General features: G+C 39.2%; 1 protein-coding gene across 1 annotated transcript in view; it reads left to right on the top strand.

Moving 5' to 3' along the window:
* Positions 1-17,132, top strand: part of adamts16 (ADAM metallopeptidase with thrombospondin type 1 motif, 16) — a 35,529-nt gene that overhangs the window by 14,244 nt on the left and 4,153 nt on the right. The window contains exons 7-18 of the mRNA XM_072460957.1: positions 409-568; positions 1,891-1,996; positions 2,077-2,214; positions 4,966-5,119; positions 6,721-6,816; positions 9,021-9,169; positions 9,964-10,136; positions 10,343-10,473; positions 10,615-10,738; positions 11,183-11,427; positions 11,755-11,890; positions 13,097-13,223. Of these exons, the coding sequence (XP_072317058.1) occupies positions 409-568; positions 1,891-1,996; positions 2,077-2,214; positions 4,966-5,119; positions 6,721-6,816; positions 9,021-9,169; positions 9,964-10,136; positions 10,343-10,473; positions 10,615-10,738; positions 11,183-11,427; positions 11,755-11,890; positions 13,097-13,223 (1,739 nt within the window). The remainder of the gene's footprint in view (positions 1-408; positions 569-1,890; positions 1,997-2,076; positions 2,215-4,965; positions 5,120-6,720; positions 6,817-9,020; positions 9,170-9,963; positions 10,137-10,342; positions 10,474-10,614; positions 10,739-11,182; positions 11,428-11,754; positions 11,891-13,096; positions 13,224-17,132) is intronic.

Here is a 17,132-nt window from a genome sequence, read left to right as displayed (position 1 = left end):
TTAGTCAATTTAAATAATTTGGAGTAAAAAATATACATATATTCTAGCTAAATTTTTATATTTTTATCCTTCTGCTGTTCATGTACCTGGAGTTGCAATACTAAAGGAGCAAATTAAAGGTTATTTTATCTTAACCCCAAGTGGATTTAGTGAGATGAAAATAAGTTGTCTACGTTTGAACTGGAGGTGTCTTTTCTCCCTTGCACATTTTCAAGGAGATTCCTCTGTACTTGCTAACTACTAGGACTTTTACAGTGCTTAATTAGAGGGGTGAGCATGGTTTTGGATCACATTCTGGAAGGAATTTTATCTGCAGTAGAAGGGTAGAAAAACTGATGTATAGGGAATAGTAAAATCCAATACCAGCATATGGGGATTAAAATGCCTAATGGGTTTTCTATTCAACAGAATGGCTTAGTGATCAACCACCATGCAGACCACACACTCAACAGCTTCTGTCACTGGCAGTCGACACTGGGAGGCAGAAGTGGGCGAAGACACGATCACGCCATCCTCCTCACTGGATTGGACATCTGCTCCTGGAAAAACGAGCCGTGTGACACTCTGGGTAACACCTTTAGATGAGATTATTCACTTCAGATTACAACATAAACCAATACCATAGGTGGTAAGGCATAAAACGCAATGCAGTTAGGAAGAAAGATCAAACTCAAAACAACTTTGGCATGTCCTTTGTCCCATGTGACTATCATGTGTGCCTTTGAGAAGGTGCCTCTGCCATCTGTCCCTCCCTCAGACGCAGGTTCACATCACCCAAACCAGATGTCCAACAATCTGTTGTTTTGAAATCTCTGAGAACTTGAGTTTTACATGTTATAGCAAAGATATGCCACATAGTACAATGTCCATTTATCAAGAAGACATAAGGTACAATATGAAAATAAATATATTTGTTATTAATGTCTGTTGTGTGATGACTGTGCATCCCTTTTAGTCTTTGACATAAATTAATATCCCTCTGTCTCCCTTTTCAAACATTTTTGTTTGCTCTTCAGAAGAGTGTAAAAGTGAAAGGAAGAAAGTTTCAACAGGGATTTTCAAATATTGCCCATTGTTAACTTTTATCTTAATATTGATTTCACACATAGACTATCTAACTAAAAGCAGCTTGTTTTTGTAATGACTATGCAGGCACTATGCCACTGTGAGAAAAAAGACAACAAGTTGCATGCAGCACTCTCAAAGGCTAGTTGTGACTTCAAAGTCAGGGTCTAGCATTAGCCCTAATCATGGCCATGAAAGCTGAGTTCAAAGGCCGTGTGTGAGCTAGTTCTTTAGACTACTTAGAGGTGAATGACCACAAGCACCACCAGGCCGTACAACACACTTTATTTACACAACTCTTGGGGACTTTTTCTCTAGTGTTTGCTCAATTTTTCACTAGTGCAGTGTATAGCAGTGATAACTTCTGCTTGAAAGTGAAACCAAATAGTTGTGCTCACAGTTAATCTGCCTGCCCATGTTTAACGTCAGCGTCCACATTAGTTACATACATGACAACATATGTATGCAGCAAATGAGTTAGAGCCGTGAAACGGCAACACATTGCTCAATTCTCCCAGAGACACTCAAACAAAAACCTTGGAAGGAGGCCCTCTGGGGTTTACCAGTCTTTTGATTCACTGCCAGAATGTTGTGGGTCTGTGTGAAGGGAGAATGGAGATAGTGTGGATAGAACAAGAACATTTACCCACAGTTTTTGCCAATGTATACATTTACTTACGCTCATTACAATTCACACTAGAACAATCATCTCTGACTTGTGATGCTGGCTTGTCATTTCAGTATTTGTATATATATATAGATATATATATATATATATATATATATATATATATATATATATATATATACATTTTATTTTTTCAGGTTTTGCTCCAATAAGTGGCATGTGCAGCAAATATCGGAGCTGCACTGTCAATGAAGACACTGGTTTGGGTTTAGCATTCACCATCGCTCATGAGTCTGGACACAAGTAAGACGACATCAGTCATAGCACGTAATTATATTGTCCTACTGTTTTCTGTATTTAACGTTTTGTTTGTGTTCTCATAGTTTTGGGATGGTCCATGATGGAGAGGGAAATGTGTGTAAGAAGTCTGAGGGGAACATCATGTCACCTACTTTGGCCGGTCACAATGGGATCTTCTCCTGGTCCGCCTGCAGCCGTCAGTACCTCAGCCGATTCCTCAAGTAAGAGCTTTAATATGAAGATGTCAAATGACTTTTCAGGAATGAAGCAACAAGCAGCATGTTAAAAAAGCATCCCTTGCCGTGGGAAAACCTAGAAACCTAAATGAGAACCACAGATGAAAGTGTCCTGAACCAGCATGGACAGGCTTTCCAGGACAGCTGTATACACCAATCTGTCATAACATTATGACTGCAGACAGGTGCCGATCTCTCCATCATGGCACCTGTTACTGGAATACATCAGACTGCAAATCTTGTTCTCAAATTTGAGGACACATGAAGAGTTTTATAAAGGACTGGGTCAGGATCTCCTCTGTCTCTATGGAGCGCCACAGTGACCGCCCATTACACGGTTCAAAAAGTAAATTCCCCCTTAATTCTTTCCCATAAACTAAAAAAATACACTAATGACCACAAGACTTGCAGTTGTATGTAAAATGAAAGCTTGTGATCTGCTAAATACTTAAAAAAACCTTTGCCACATTTCTTTTTTAAGTTTTAAGCATGTTTTTTGTTTACTGAAAACAACAGAGCTATGGACACATTTTTTGTAGTCTATGGGAAAAAATGAATGCGAAATTTACTTCTGGAACCTTTTTCTTAAGTGGATGGAACTGTTAAGATCCATATTTTGTCTTATTAAAATGTTATAAGCAAAGAATATCATGTATTACGCAGTGACAATTCTTCTAGATATCCAATGGGGAAAGATTTAGGAGTTCTAGTTATAGAAGTCACTGTGGAGAACCTTCATATCATCTTTGTTTTTTCCAGACATTATATCCATGTGACATGTATGAGTAACAACTAGACCCTCATGCGAGTTTTCATTGCGTGTTTTACTGCACAGAAATGGAGTAATACGTCTTTGTGTTCTATATTTTTCCCCAAATGCAGTGCTCTTAGCCTCTTGTATGATGCATGTGTGTTTATACCAGACATGTGCCACTGATTAACATGTGTTTCAGAAAGCAAGGGACTCAAAGTGTTGATCTACATTCAGAGCGTCTGGCCTTTCTGTCTGTGAATGTGTATGTTCTTGAAACGAGATAGGTCAAAGCTTGTGCCCGCCACTAAATTTACCAGCTAACTGTCAGGTCTCCCCTCTCAAAGCGCTGCAGACGGGACGCTGCATTTCCTGGCTGAGTTATTGGAGCTGTTGTGACCTCACCCTTGTTAGGCCTGTCAGCTTTATATTAAAACTCCCATCACCCCCTGGGGCTTTACGAATGATATCTCTGAACCAGTGAACTCTCCACAGTCAACACTCTATAAAAACACCTAAATGATGTGTTTTTGACTCAGTGTAATCAGCTGAGTGTAAAAGTTGATTGCAAGTCGTCTTGATTGCTGTGTTTGATGAGGCAAGCCAAAAGCATCATGTGTTGCGGCACATGTGTACTCAAAAGAACACAACTCTCTGCTGTCGTGTCCAAAATAAGAAACGGTTTCATTCTAATAAAGGTTACTATTGTTGTGTATTCATACATAGCAAAATTAAAATAACAAGGAACTTTCACTCCAGTTATTGTAGTGCAGCAAATGTAACTTTTCACCTCAAAAACGTGATAAGCCCTCCTCATTCAGCCTTGACTAAGAAGTGCTATAGGTTTAACACTAAGCTTTGTGAGAGCCATTAGTAATGTGTTCCTTCAACTTTGATGGCCAAGTAGCGCCTTAAAACTCACTCGCTGATTGTAAATCTGTATTTCAGCTTTTTAACATTTCCAATAACAGATACACTGTTATTCTTAGTCATTTGTTACCAATTATTATGGAAGATAGGAAGAATAGATCTCCATTACTGCCTAAAACTAATGTACTTCAAATTGAATTACTTTACACAAACATATTTTAGAAACTACCTCAAAGTTACATTTGAAGGAACACTTAAAGGTTAAATATCGTATATACATATAGCTATCATCACTATTATTACATACCGTACTGTACTTTTATTGACTTTTGGTTGTATGGATGATTGGCCAAACTTGAACACTGGGCTTAGTTTACTATCTGGATAATGTTTCACTCAACTTTGTAGGTTTGTGACATAAATAAGTGCTTATGCAGAAAAGGCATTGTTCTTCATAGACATAAAAGCAATAAAACAAAGCAGAACCGCACACTGCCTCTGCTAAAGCCATCAGGACCAATCCGACATTAGCCTTTACACGCTTTCACCATATTTTGTGTTGTAGTTTTTTGGCCTGTTGCACCAAAGCTGTAAAACATCTTTGTATAGAAACCAGTGATATCGGTTAACACGGGAAACCCCCATCGGTGAAAGCGTACGAGGGATATGGGATAGGATTTTTGTGACATAATTAAGTGTCCGTTACTTTCTTTGAGTTGAAGTTTGGCATCTTGTTTTGTTCCCATGGTTATGTGCACGAGTACTCTCCAAAAAGCAATACAAGAGACCCATTTTGTATTATTTATAAAGAATGGACAGGAACTATTTGGGAAATAAACTATTTGGGATGTTTAACTTTTTAATGGGAAGAATGATCAGTACACCTTTCAATATTTGTTTTTTTTATTCCTCTTGCACTAAATATGTAATACCGATATGTGTATATAATATGTTGGTTAGCAGTTGCCAACAGACGCTTTATTCCTTCAGTTGAAAACATTGTGTGATTAATGAGTTTGTATTGACAAGACCATTTTAAAATACGTGTTATGAGTGGATTTCTGTACATTGTAATACCTGCGCTTTAAAACAACATAACTATTGAATGTTCCCAGTACTGCCCAGGCGCTGTGCCTCTCGGACGAGCCCAAAGCGGTGGATGAGTATCAGTATCCAGAAAAGCTGCCCGGAGAGCTGTACGATGCCGATACGCAGTGCAAATGGCAGTTTGGCGAGAAAGCAAAACTCTGCACTCTGGATTTCAAAAAGGTAAAATATTAAGTGCATCGATTCAGGTGCAACTTCAAACACGCGATGAGAGTTGAAGTCAATCATGTCATCCTGCGTTGGTTTGAAAACGGCTTTAAATATTGCCAAGCCTTGATTCTCCTTACACACCCATGTAACACGAGGGCTTTATAATTTAACTATGACAACACCGAAAGACTATGTAATGTATAGAGGGAAGAATCAGTTTGTAAAAGAATAAATGTACTTCTTTTGTGCTATAAATTCTTCTCTCTTCAAAAGCAAACCATGACGTCTAAAGAGCAGCTATTAAAAAGTCATTGGAATAAGTGACTGACTACAAAGTATACACTGGAGCTTTGCCAGTGGGAATCTGTCCATTTGGGGCACTCATTGTCTCATTAGTGCTCGTGTTGCTCTTGGAGTCGCTCTGCCAGCCTTTTCAATGGAGTTTAATTTTGCTCAGTGTTAATTATACAATAATAAGCATGTTCAGTATCCTCCTCCTAGGATACAAAACATCTGGATTACAAATGTTCTAATTTAACCCCAAAATCTGTTCGTTTGGGCGCAGATCCTAATCTAGAAATTGCACTAAACACGGACATGCAACACACAAAAAACAGATTTTTGGCAGGTTTCAAAGTCGTTCCCTTAACATTTGTCGCTCATAAAATGACACCTTTATTACTACACTCGGGGGTGTCTTTTTTGATTTCATGATTTCACATTACATTAAACTTATTGGCCCAATACTACCTCTCAGGAGTCACATGATACTCTCAATAGTGTGTCAACACATCGTGAAACATTACCCTTTAGTATTTAAAATAGTATAAAAGGCCTATCTTTGATCTGTATCTATTTTCCATCTTGTCTGGTTCTTGTTCTTGCATTACTTTTGCTGAGCTGGCAGAAAACAGCTGAACACTTGTCTTGGGATGAATTCCTTGGTGGCTCTTGGCAGAAAGACGAAGTGCAGTGCACCGAGCTGTCAAAATCTGATATAGTCATTCACATATTAAGAGAATGGACATGTTGAAAAGTAACAGGCGAAGTTTCTGTGGCGGAATGAGAGTAGAAACCACACAATTCTGTCACATCAAAGAATTAGAAGATGACCGTCAACTATACATGAATCAACCCGACCGTATTTCATTCAATAAACTCTTCATTGCACGTTAATGTGGCGCGGGGCTGGACGGGGAAATAACTTACATCAATTACGCTTGATGGTGCTCCACATTAACAAGTCACATTTTGTTAGGTGAGTTGTTAATTGCTAATATAGAGGTAAATAAAAGTTTATTTTATCAGATGACTAATGTAATGGAAGTTCTTCTGTTCTCTGTCGTCCTTGGCACCGGAACATAAATAACTCCAAACAAAACGCACTGCTCACGTGGAGACGTCCAAAATATCATTATTCAGTGAGATACGTCTGCACGTTTAGTCAATGATTTTTTTAAACTGCTCTCTTGAGACAAAAAGCATCTGTCTGATTTATGGTTCTTTGATTTCCCATGTCTGATGTTATTAATGTCTGTTCTGTGATGACTGTGCATCCCTTTTAGTCATTGACATACATTAATATCCCTCTGTCTCCCTTTTAATTGATTCAGGACATCTGCAAGGCCTTGTGGTGCCACCGCATTGGGAGGAAGTGTGAGACCAAGTTCATGCCAGCGGCTGAGGGTTCTGCATGTGGCCCAGATATGGTGTGTTTCTTGATTAAAGCTGGAGAGTTTTTTTCACACGACTGTCACAGAGCTTCATTCACATTTTACAAGGATTTTAAGTTGATTCAAGTGGACGAATGACAGACTGTGTTCTTTGGTTTAGAAGTAACATGTATTATACCTAAGCTATTTTAACATGTTCAATAAACCAGAAATGGCTTCCTAGCAGTTTGTGGCACTACTGGCAGCACAACATTTCTAAGATAAATAAATCCTAAATTCAATGCAGAAGTTAAACATTCATATTATTCATTTTATACTTGAAACTTGAGTCCACCTAATAAAATAAACAATGTCAAAAAATTCAAAGAAAGAAGATTAAAGTCTTTATCTATGTGTTCTGTAAATGTTAAGACAGACTAATAAACACAAGCCAATGGATGAATACACTTTAGGTTCATCTCAGTCCATTTTAAGCGAACTGCATCATTTTACCTCTGGCAGCAGCTGGAATTGGTTTTGGTGCTGACCTTGCAAAAATGTGCCATTGACGTTCATGCCAGAAAACAAACTATCCACTTAGACTTGATTCTGTTCTCATGCTTATTTCAAGATGATCCTCCGTAGGGGTTTGCTCCGACCCTATCCCCCCTGACAGCTCCTCATCAACATTGGCTTCTCAATATATTGAACTTGATGTCTTAATCCCGCCCCTCTTGCTTCACGGGACAATTAACTCTGCACACAAACAATAACGGACGCACTTAGGAATCCCAGCACTCTGCCACGGGGCTCTGGGAAATCAGCTGTTCCTGCTTTGAGCTCAGAACCACGAGATTAGAAAGATCCAGTAGTTCTGAAAACCTAAAACTCTGAGATGGGCACAACTCAGGGTCTTTTGCAAATGTGGATGTATCGTCTTTATTATTTCAATTTAGCTCAGTTTGGCTTAGTGCACATTGAAATTTCTTTAAGTAAGCTTAGTTAACTTTTGATTAAGTTTCTTGTTGAGCCCTGATTTGATTAGGCCTTGATTCAGAATTGTAATGATTCTTTGCCCATTATTCCTTGGGTTAGTCCTAGGTGTCGAGCAATATTGACCAAAAAAGATTGAAAGATTGTTATTTTTCCCAGATTATCCAATATTCAGACTGTGTTATGGAAATCACAAACATGCCTGTGAATTTTGTGGGTGAAGTGTAAGTAACACAAAAAGACTGAAAAGTCCAGAAATATCAGTTATACAACTTGTTTACAGGATTACACAGCAGGTTTTTCAGACAATTGTACATAATATTATTTTTTGTTTTTTTTAACATTTCCATAACAACAATTGCAATATTGTACATTTGTCGATATATCGCTCACGTCTGTCTAGATTTAGAAAATATATTATGGCGCTGGGTGTGATCAAATCTATACTACGTCACATGATGGATTTGTTTGTACATTGTATGATATGTTTTGCTGTTACTGGGTATTGTACGAGTGATGTAATCTTAACGTGTATAAATCCAATTGAAAGGCAGTACCAGGAAACTGCATTTGACATAATGTTGCTTTAGGTAAATCCCAATTTAGTGAAGTCTTCTTGTGTTACAAGGGGATTTTTTGAACATGTGACTGGTTGCTTGGTTAGTGAGTCAGCTGTTTTGATACACTTTGGGAGTTGATGAGATGTGAAACTTGTATGACCTCATGCATGAATTTTTACATTATTATTTAGTTCTAGAATAGTATTTTGGCCTGTACTTCCTTCTGAACACGTCACCATTTGTAATAAGATAATTAGGTGCTTATTAATATATAAAGAATAACAGCTTTTTCCAAATTAACTAAGCCCTTGCAGCATTTCAAAATTATCTTGTAGTTTTGTCCCTTTTTTTTTTTTTACACATTGCCCTTTGCCTTGGGCCCTCATTAAAAGACCCTGATCTCCACTTACATAATAATGAAAGACTTTTTTGATTTTGGTTAATGTGGTATTTGTGTTTTCTATTCAGTCTGCGTGTCAGCTCAAAGTAGCCTGACCTTTGTAAAGATCCTTTGAAAGATTGAGAGCCAGATCTGACAGTAGTAAAAGTTTAAATCCACCCCAATCGCTTCAGAGGCAGTGCTCATAAAGATGATCTAGGGCTGGGTCACATTTTGACACATTTATGACACCCAGTTCTGAGCTTGCAAGTTGCCTCCCATTTTTCTGTCTTTTTTAAAGTGTTTTTGTTTGTTTGTTTTGTATGCAGTGGTGTCGCAGGGGCCAGTGTGTGAAGCAGGGCGATGAGGGCCCACGGCCGCAGCACGGACACTGGTCCGAGTGGTCATCCTGGTCCGCCTGCTCCAGGAGCTGTGGGAGCGGAGTGTCCCTTAGAGAGAGGCAGTGCAATAACCCCAGGTATAAACTACAAAAAAACCTCATTGGCAGAGTGGTTAAGAAGAATGTGCAGGTCCACGTTAATGGTATCATTTGGACCACTTTAATATAAAAACTGAAAATCCACAATAACAATCCAAAATACATAGTTTAATCCATTTATTATTTTGTGTGAAGTTAAATGGGTTTGCATGTACTTAGTTTTGTCACCTATTTAGGGCCACCCCATTACAGTTATTACATAGTTTAATTCAACTTATTGGTATTACCGTCAAACATATTTGGGAATAGTTTGTATGTTTCTCGGCTTTATAGGCTCAGAGCAGTAATTTAACAGAGTGAGGATGGTTCTCACAGCCTGACGCTTCGGCCTTATCTGTCCGCTTTAGTTCTTTATTCATCAGTCATTCAGGATTACTTGCACTGCCAGTCAAGGGGCCCTAGTACCGCAAAACTCGGGCCTCCTGTTTATCATGTCATGCCAAGATCTTGACAAGTGGCTAAATTAGACCAAGAGTGATGAGAAAAAAAAAAAGAAACCGCAGAAAGACAAGATGGAGACGAGAGACGCGGGAAGAGTAGGGGTGGGATGGGACGGATAACAGACAGAATTTTAAGAACATCTATAAGTGGCAGTGTGTTTGGCTGGAGGTTATTAAATGCGTAATTGTCATAAAGAAGGGATCCCCAAGAATGTCGCCCGGGGATGTACACCTGTGATTGAACCCGCTGTTTATGTGTTGTACAAACCACCTACTGTTACGTGCACCTCTGCAAGTCGTGGCAAATCAAATGTTGCTGTCAAATCTTTTCAGGCCGGCGTACGGAGGGAAATTCTGTGAAGGTTCTTCCAGGTCGTACAAGCTGTGCAACACTGAGGACTGCGCTCCCGACAGTATCGACTACAGAGCGCAGCAGTGTGCAGAGTTCAACAGCAAACAGTTTCGAGGGTGGCACTACACATGGAGGCCGTACACTAAAGTGGATGGTAAGACGAGGCTTTAAGAACACAGTTTTGATGCACATGAGTTGTTCTTTGAATTAGTTATGGATGGTGGGTAACTAAGAACAAATAATAGTTACGCAGTGTGATGGTTATTAACAGTTCTCCTTGGATGCTTATTATTCCTTTTAATCATTATGTACCGAAACATATTAATGGCCCCTATTTTATTTGCTCTTTACATCTGACAGAGCAAGATGTATGTAAGCTGTACTGCTTTGCTGAGGGATACGATTTCTTCTTTGCTCTGGCCAGCAAAGTTAAGGATGGCACACTCTGCTCACAGGACAGCTCAAACGTATGCATAGATGGACTTTGTGAGGTAAGCTTTTGAATGCCAAATTGTACTTAATCATGTATGCTGTGTCTAAAAGTATATCATAACGTCGTGGAGGCAGGGTGAAGGTTTAAACTATAACATGATGCAATGTGTCATCTTCAAAAGACTTTTTTTGTTTTGCAGAAAGTTGGTTGTGATCGAGTGCTTGGCTCTACAGCTGGGCTCGATGCCTGTGGGCTGTGTAAAGGAGACAACTCCACATGCAAGATTTACAACGGACAATACACTAAACAGCACTATACAAACCGTAAGTGACTAACACTCGCTTTTCACCATGGCACACGTCTATGAGTGGAAGATACTGAATGGAATATGTTTGGCACAAAAAGGCCTTCGCAAAGAAACCTCACCAACGATCAAAAACTGGATAATAACGGACATCAGAACAATTTAAAAGAATTCATCAACTTTGGACTAAATGGAACTTTAATGTAGGACTGTAATTTGTTTTTTTGTTTTATCATATTATCCATTATTGTTAAAATGTTGTATTTAAAAAGGAATTAGCTACTTCCTCCACAAGGTTGTTTTCATCAAGTTTGCCAAAAAACAAATACTAGATTCAAGACTGTAGCTCTTTTCCATCTTGTATTGGTCTCTGAATGTTTAATTTGTGAAAGTGTATGAAATAATGGCAGCAGATTGACCTCAGTTTGAATTTTTTGTATTTATATCTCCATGTTTATTTTAGAGTATTATGGAGTGGTGACGATCCCAGCCGGGGCGAGGAGTATTCGTGTCGTGGAGCTGAACACATCTAATTCTTATTTGGCTGTGCGCGACACACACAGACGCTACTTTCTAAATGGGCAGTGGACGGTGGACTGGCCGGGGAGACACTCGATCGCAGGAGCCATCTTTGAATATAAGAGGCCTTACAATAGACCAGAGAGTCTAGTATCAACCGGGCCAACCAATGAAACACTAATTATAGAGGTAAATCCTTTTTGATTCAAGAGTATGTATTTAAATCTAACTTGTCCCAAGCGCTCACACACGCTATCCCGCGGCGTTAATATTCATATTCAAGACTTTTGAATGACTTTAGAACAGCTTTGAAGGCAAACTGGGGCGGACCGGCAGAGCACTGCTTATGACTCTTACTTCCGGGTCTGCAAACATAAAATACTTTAATATTAGATGCAGACAGTGCGCAGCGACCTGATTTTGGCGTATACTATGTTTGCTGATGAACAACAATAAAGTTGGGTACCCCAGCTCCAATTTTGAAATAATAATACTTTCATGTAATTATCATTTCAGATTCTGCTTCAAGGCTGGAATCCAGGTGTGCGCTGGGAATACACCTTAAAAAACTCAGATGAAAAGCGGAATCACATAAAACACAGCTACACATGGGCCATCATTCGATCACAGTGCTCTGTCACATGTGCTGGCGGTAAGTCCGTCATAAAATACACTTTTACCATTTCTTATGTTTATCAGGACCATGAGAACTTCCAGGTCCTGATTCAACTTATCCTGTGCATTTCATCCCCCATAAGAAGAACTAGACTAAAGCTAAACCTGTCTCTGTGATCTAGCCCTAGAGTAAAACATTCAGCTGCAGTTTAAATGGTGCAGAGGAGCCTTCTCATCATTACAACATAAAGTTTAGGCCGGGACATCTCTTTATTCTACTGGGCCACCATTACGCGCACACATTTGTTCGGTGGACAAGTAGATACATGCGCAGCTGCTCCCACTGCCCTTTGTCCCACCACAGAGCCACCATTAAAGCAACACAACTCTAATGACATGGGCTGCCCCTTCCACGGCTAGGGGTCAGCCATTGGACCAAGGTGTGTCCCCACATTAACGTGTTTGCAGAGTCTGGTATGCATTTGTCATGTCGAGCCACCGAACGTGGCTTTAGTTGTGGTTTTGCCTGTGAACCTCAACAAAGGATTCAGTGTCCGTCTGGTATTGATTAAGGTTAAAGTTCCCTGCTGTGTTGTGTTTGGGTCCTCCCTGATCGCCCCACCTTTTGTGATTGTAGGTCGTAGTAGGCTGGTGGGTCATTAGCTATATTAAAGACTTGTGTGTGACTTACTGACCTCAAATGGACCCGAAGAGTGACCTTTCTTGAGACAAAAAACTAACTTGAAATGTATGAGGTGAGGGTTCAAATTTCACATAAACAGAGATTTAGAAATGCATTATAGCAATGAGTATTTAGGTCTCAATATTTATTGTATGTAGTTTATTGGAACCTATTTACATTTTAAGATGTAAACAGTCAGGACTTGAATGACTTACTAAATTAACTTTTATGTGTTTCATTATGCTATTTCTTTCAATTACAATATAGTTCTGGAAAAGTGTGGATTCATCTTTAACAAGTTGGTGTAATGTCATTTGTCAGATTAAAAATGATTTTCAGATGTCAAAATGTCTTGATTTTTAAAACATTGTCAAGATGACTCACCTTTGAACCTTTTTACAATTTAAGATTAACCTTTAACATTCAAAAGGTTTAACTGGGATTAGGGTTAGGTTTTCTAACAGGTCGACATGGTAATCTCATTAGTGTAATAGTATTTTAAGCACTATATGGCATTTCCATTGATGATATCATGACAGGCCTATGCTTGTTCCCTTCCAGGTCAGATGAGCACCAAAACAGCCTGTTTCAAAGACCTGCGGGTGCAGGTGAACACGTCCTACTGCAACCCACGGTCCAGACCAGCAACTGGAATCGTGCCCTGCAACACCCAGCCCTGTCCCGCCAGGTTAGTGTCACATCCGCCTTCACACTCAGACGTTTATGCTGTCAAACTTAGGATTAGGATTTAGACTATCACTATTTATATACATCAACGCTTAATAGTCGGTCCAGCTTGTAAAATACTACAAATGGCTTGGTCATTATATACTATCACGCAGACATTTCGTCATACATTTCTGAAAGCAACAGATTTCTAGATTCTTGGCCATCTCTTTTATGTTTGCAATTTCCCCTCTTTTCCATTATTCTGACTGTACCCAAACATCTGGATTTTGACACGCAGTTTTCTAAAAAGCTATTGATTGGTTGAGTCAACTGCTCCTAGCTTCCCATGCTATCACCTTATAATAAAGTCAGTGAAGGTTCCTGATTGTACTCTCCATTTTTTTCACATATTTCATTTCCTTCTTTTTTTTATTAACACACCCTTTGACCAACATTTGAGAAAAGGGAAAAGTTGATTTAATATTTTGTTTGTGTTTTAGCTCAGTGCTTCCACAGCTGTCAGCACTGGTTAGCTTCTGTGTTTATTTAAAATTGCGGGCCAAAGACTTGCTAATTTTTTTCACTTACAACATCACTATGGTGCACTCAATCCCAAGTATCTTTTGCCAAGATCAAGAGCCACGAGAGATACTATTCAAAAAATGATCACCAGAAGGCTAATCAATTTGAAACCAGACTCACGATTTGGGAATAAACTCCTGTCCAGTTCTTTGAGGTCCAGGTTATAGTGGACATATGTTACTTCATGATGTATGAGCAGGACAGACAGAAGGAGGAAAAGGCATTTGAGGGACTGATAATGATTGAATGGTTTTCGGGTGTCGTCTGATGACTGTCGCTGCCCCTGAAGTAGGCATAGGATCAAAGATGGACGGCATCATTAGGCGGGGTTTTCATGTTGACAGGCTGGACGTGTACAGACAGACTCTAATGGGCTGTAGGGAAATGTCCCCTCCCATGTCTGGGCTGCTCTGGACACTGTCTTTTAGGGTAAAATTGAGGCCAGGAAAACGTCAGTGACCTTCAGCGATAAGGCTGGGGGGGTCGTGCGATGAAGGATTAAGATAGCAGCCCCATTGACGTGTGTTTAGACAGCGGTCAGTATTAAGCTACATAATGTGTACACGCAAACAGGGTCTTAAAGGTGCACTATGTAACTTTACTGTCTCTATGGTTGTTATTCCTTTACTTCACTCCACAGTACAGCATGAAACATCTATATCCATGGAGACAAGTCCGTTGATTTTGTGGGAAGATTATTATTTTCCATGAATTAAAACATAAATCATGAATCTGTAATGCAATAAATGCATATGCCATATTGTGGAACATTCCAAGTAAAGGAATAACATCTCCATGGAGACAAGACAAGTTAAATTGTGCACATTTTGCTCATTTAGAAAAAAAAAAACAGTTGATTGTTATATGGTTTAAGTAGATAATATGTTTTATTTACTGAGGCTTGGGGTCAGCACAAAACTATTGCTAATACAAAAACACATTTATGAACACCACGTATCGAGTTGGACAGCTTTGAGGCGTTACTTCCTCTGTGCTTCTTCTCTGCGTTTTGACATGTCTGCACTCAAATCTATCAACCAAAAATTAGCAAATGATGCTGTGATTTATGAGGAGTGAGTGTTTGGCGTCGACACTGCAATCATCTGGGCTTTGCTGAAAGCTGGTGTCTTGAAAATATCATGTAGTGTAATGGTAAATGTTAAAGTCCTGGATGCCGTGGCGATCACAGGTTTCATGGGATTTTCCTGCTTTTTTGAAGAAAATCCTGAGAATGAAACCAGAACTTAATGATTAGATACATTTTAACAGATCTATTAGCTATATTTATTAACATATACCAGCAGAAACTGTCATGGTTGCTATTGTGTTTTTGTGGGATCAGGAAATCATTTGGTTTATTTAAGATTTAGATGAGATAAACAGGGAAACTAAAGGAGACATCAAAGAGGACGAGGGAAACTCTTACTCACATCTTGACAGCTTTACCACTACAACACAAACAATAGCGGCTTTATATCCATGTTTACAGCGTGTTACCGTGGTGGTGGTATTATTATGTGGCAAACAGACACTGACTGTATCCTTCTGTGAGCCCGGACCCCACTTATGTGCTTACTCATGTCTTGGGGAAGTGTAGGTAGAGCAGATGGATCTTCCCACCAGCACATACCACAAGTCAGCATTTCTACTCCTCTGTCTGTCCTGTTTCCTCTTTTCCCACTGATTTGTCTGTCATAATGTCATTAAGTGTCCGGACCCGGTCCCACCTCTCACCAGCCCGTCTTGGATCTAAAGTAGTTTGCATTACCTAAATGGCCGCAGGCTGTAAAGATCGTCTTTGTGATCTTCATATCCGTGCTCCAAGGTTTACAAAAAGACAGAGTTCTAATTAGAGCTGCACCATTTAAGACAAATGTGATAAACACAAAAATCATTCTAGAAAAAAAGAGTTGAGTTTTAAGTGACTGCTTGAACAAAATATAATGAAATAGTAAACCAGGACAAGCAAAAATTGGATAAAGCCGTGGTTGGGAAATCTATACTAAAACTTGATTTGTATTTTACTATTTAAAATGCTGCTGAACAATAGTGATTATGACTGTTGTGTTTTTTGATACTGTGAAAAGAATGGTAAGCGTGCATTTTATTATGACACAATGCAACACAAGATAATGTTCAGCTACAGAAAACTGATATTTTTGGCTTTACAAGTTGTCTGTTTCCTATCTTTCTAACAATGCTTGCCATTTAAATAGTCAAACTACACTACACGCCTCAAGGTAATGTTTAGGTTCCCCCTCCTTTAGTTTGTTTTGGAGTCTCTTTGTGTGAAATTTAGCCCTGTTTCAGACTTGAGCACCCACAGACTCCGCCAGTCTATGAGCTTTTACCCCATAATGGACTGGCATGTTTAGAGAGTGCTGTAGAAGTAGTGATAATTGTGGCTGTAAAGTCATCTGAAAACTGTTTACGCTCTCGTCTCTGGCACAATCTGACTCATAATCAACAGCTGCTCCTGCTCAGCTTTGTTTAGTGAGTGCTCGGGATTCACGTTACAAACACTCTGTATTTTAAGGAAACCAGATTTCTTCTTTTACTAAAATATTGAACCAAATGGATAAATGGTCTTCCCCTGAGCCACTGTTATCTTGAAGAAATAATGACACATGCAGAAATAAAACTTCAATTTGAACACTTCTGAGGGGCAGCATTGGCTCCTCGTGCAGCTTTTGGCAATACTTCATCAGGGTATTTGTCGATATATTTTGCTGTATTCAAGAGCAAAGTACCCTAAATGAGTTTTTCTTGATTACACAAACTATGCATACAACATTACATGGATTGGCTCTGAGTCCTATTCAATACATTCCTATATATGGTTCCAGCAGCGTAAAGTGTGGCTCTTCAAACCCTTGATCTAAATATTTTTTGCTCGCCCACATCTGTGAGCATTTGTTTGATTTCATTCCCTCACAAGCACATATATCTTGGTGTTTACAAGGGTTTTGTAACGTATAAACTGTTAGCTGAGACCTGCTACACGAAGGACACAGAAACACACATTCAGAGCTAAACTTGACCGTGTTTATCAATCTATCCTTAACCATACTATTCTGAGCCGTGCACTTTCATTTTGCTTTGTCTGCATTAAGAGCCGACCTGGCATTCGCATTACATCATGGAAAAAAGGTTTCTATTGGCAACTCGGATTAAGAGCATGATATCATCTTTGAGGGCAGCTACTGATATATCAAGGAACCTAGACATCAATTTAAAACGAGCATAAAATGTTACAGGCAGTTAGAGTCACATGAACAGTAGTCATGGGTTATTTTATGCACTGGTGCCTCTGGTCAGCAGCGTCAGGACTACTATGCTACTAGAT

Source organism: Eucyclogobius newberryi, unplaced genomic scaffold (assembly GCF_026437365.1).
Source record: "Eucyclogobius newberryi isolate DKJ021-1_F unplaced genomic scaffold, fEucNew1.0.hap1 SCAF_3, whole genome shotgun sequence".
Taxonomy (NCBI): domain Eukaryota; kingdom Metazoa; phylum Chordata; class Actinopteri; order Gobiiformes; family Gobiidae; genus Eucyclogobius; species Eucyclogobius newberryi.
The sequence above is the reverse complement of the archived record's forward strand: the minus strand, read 5'-3'. Positions and strand labels throughout refer to the sequence as shown.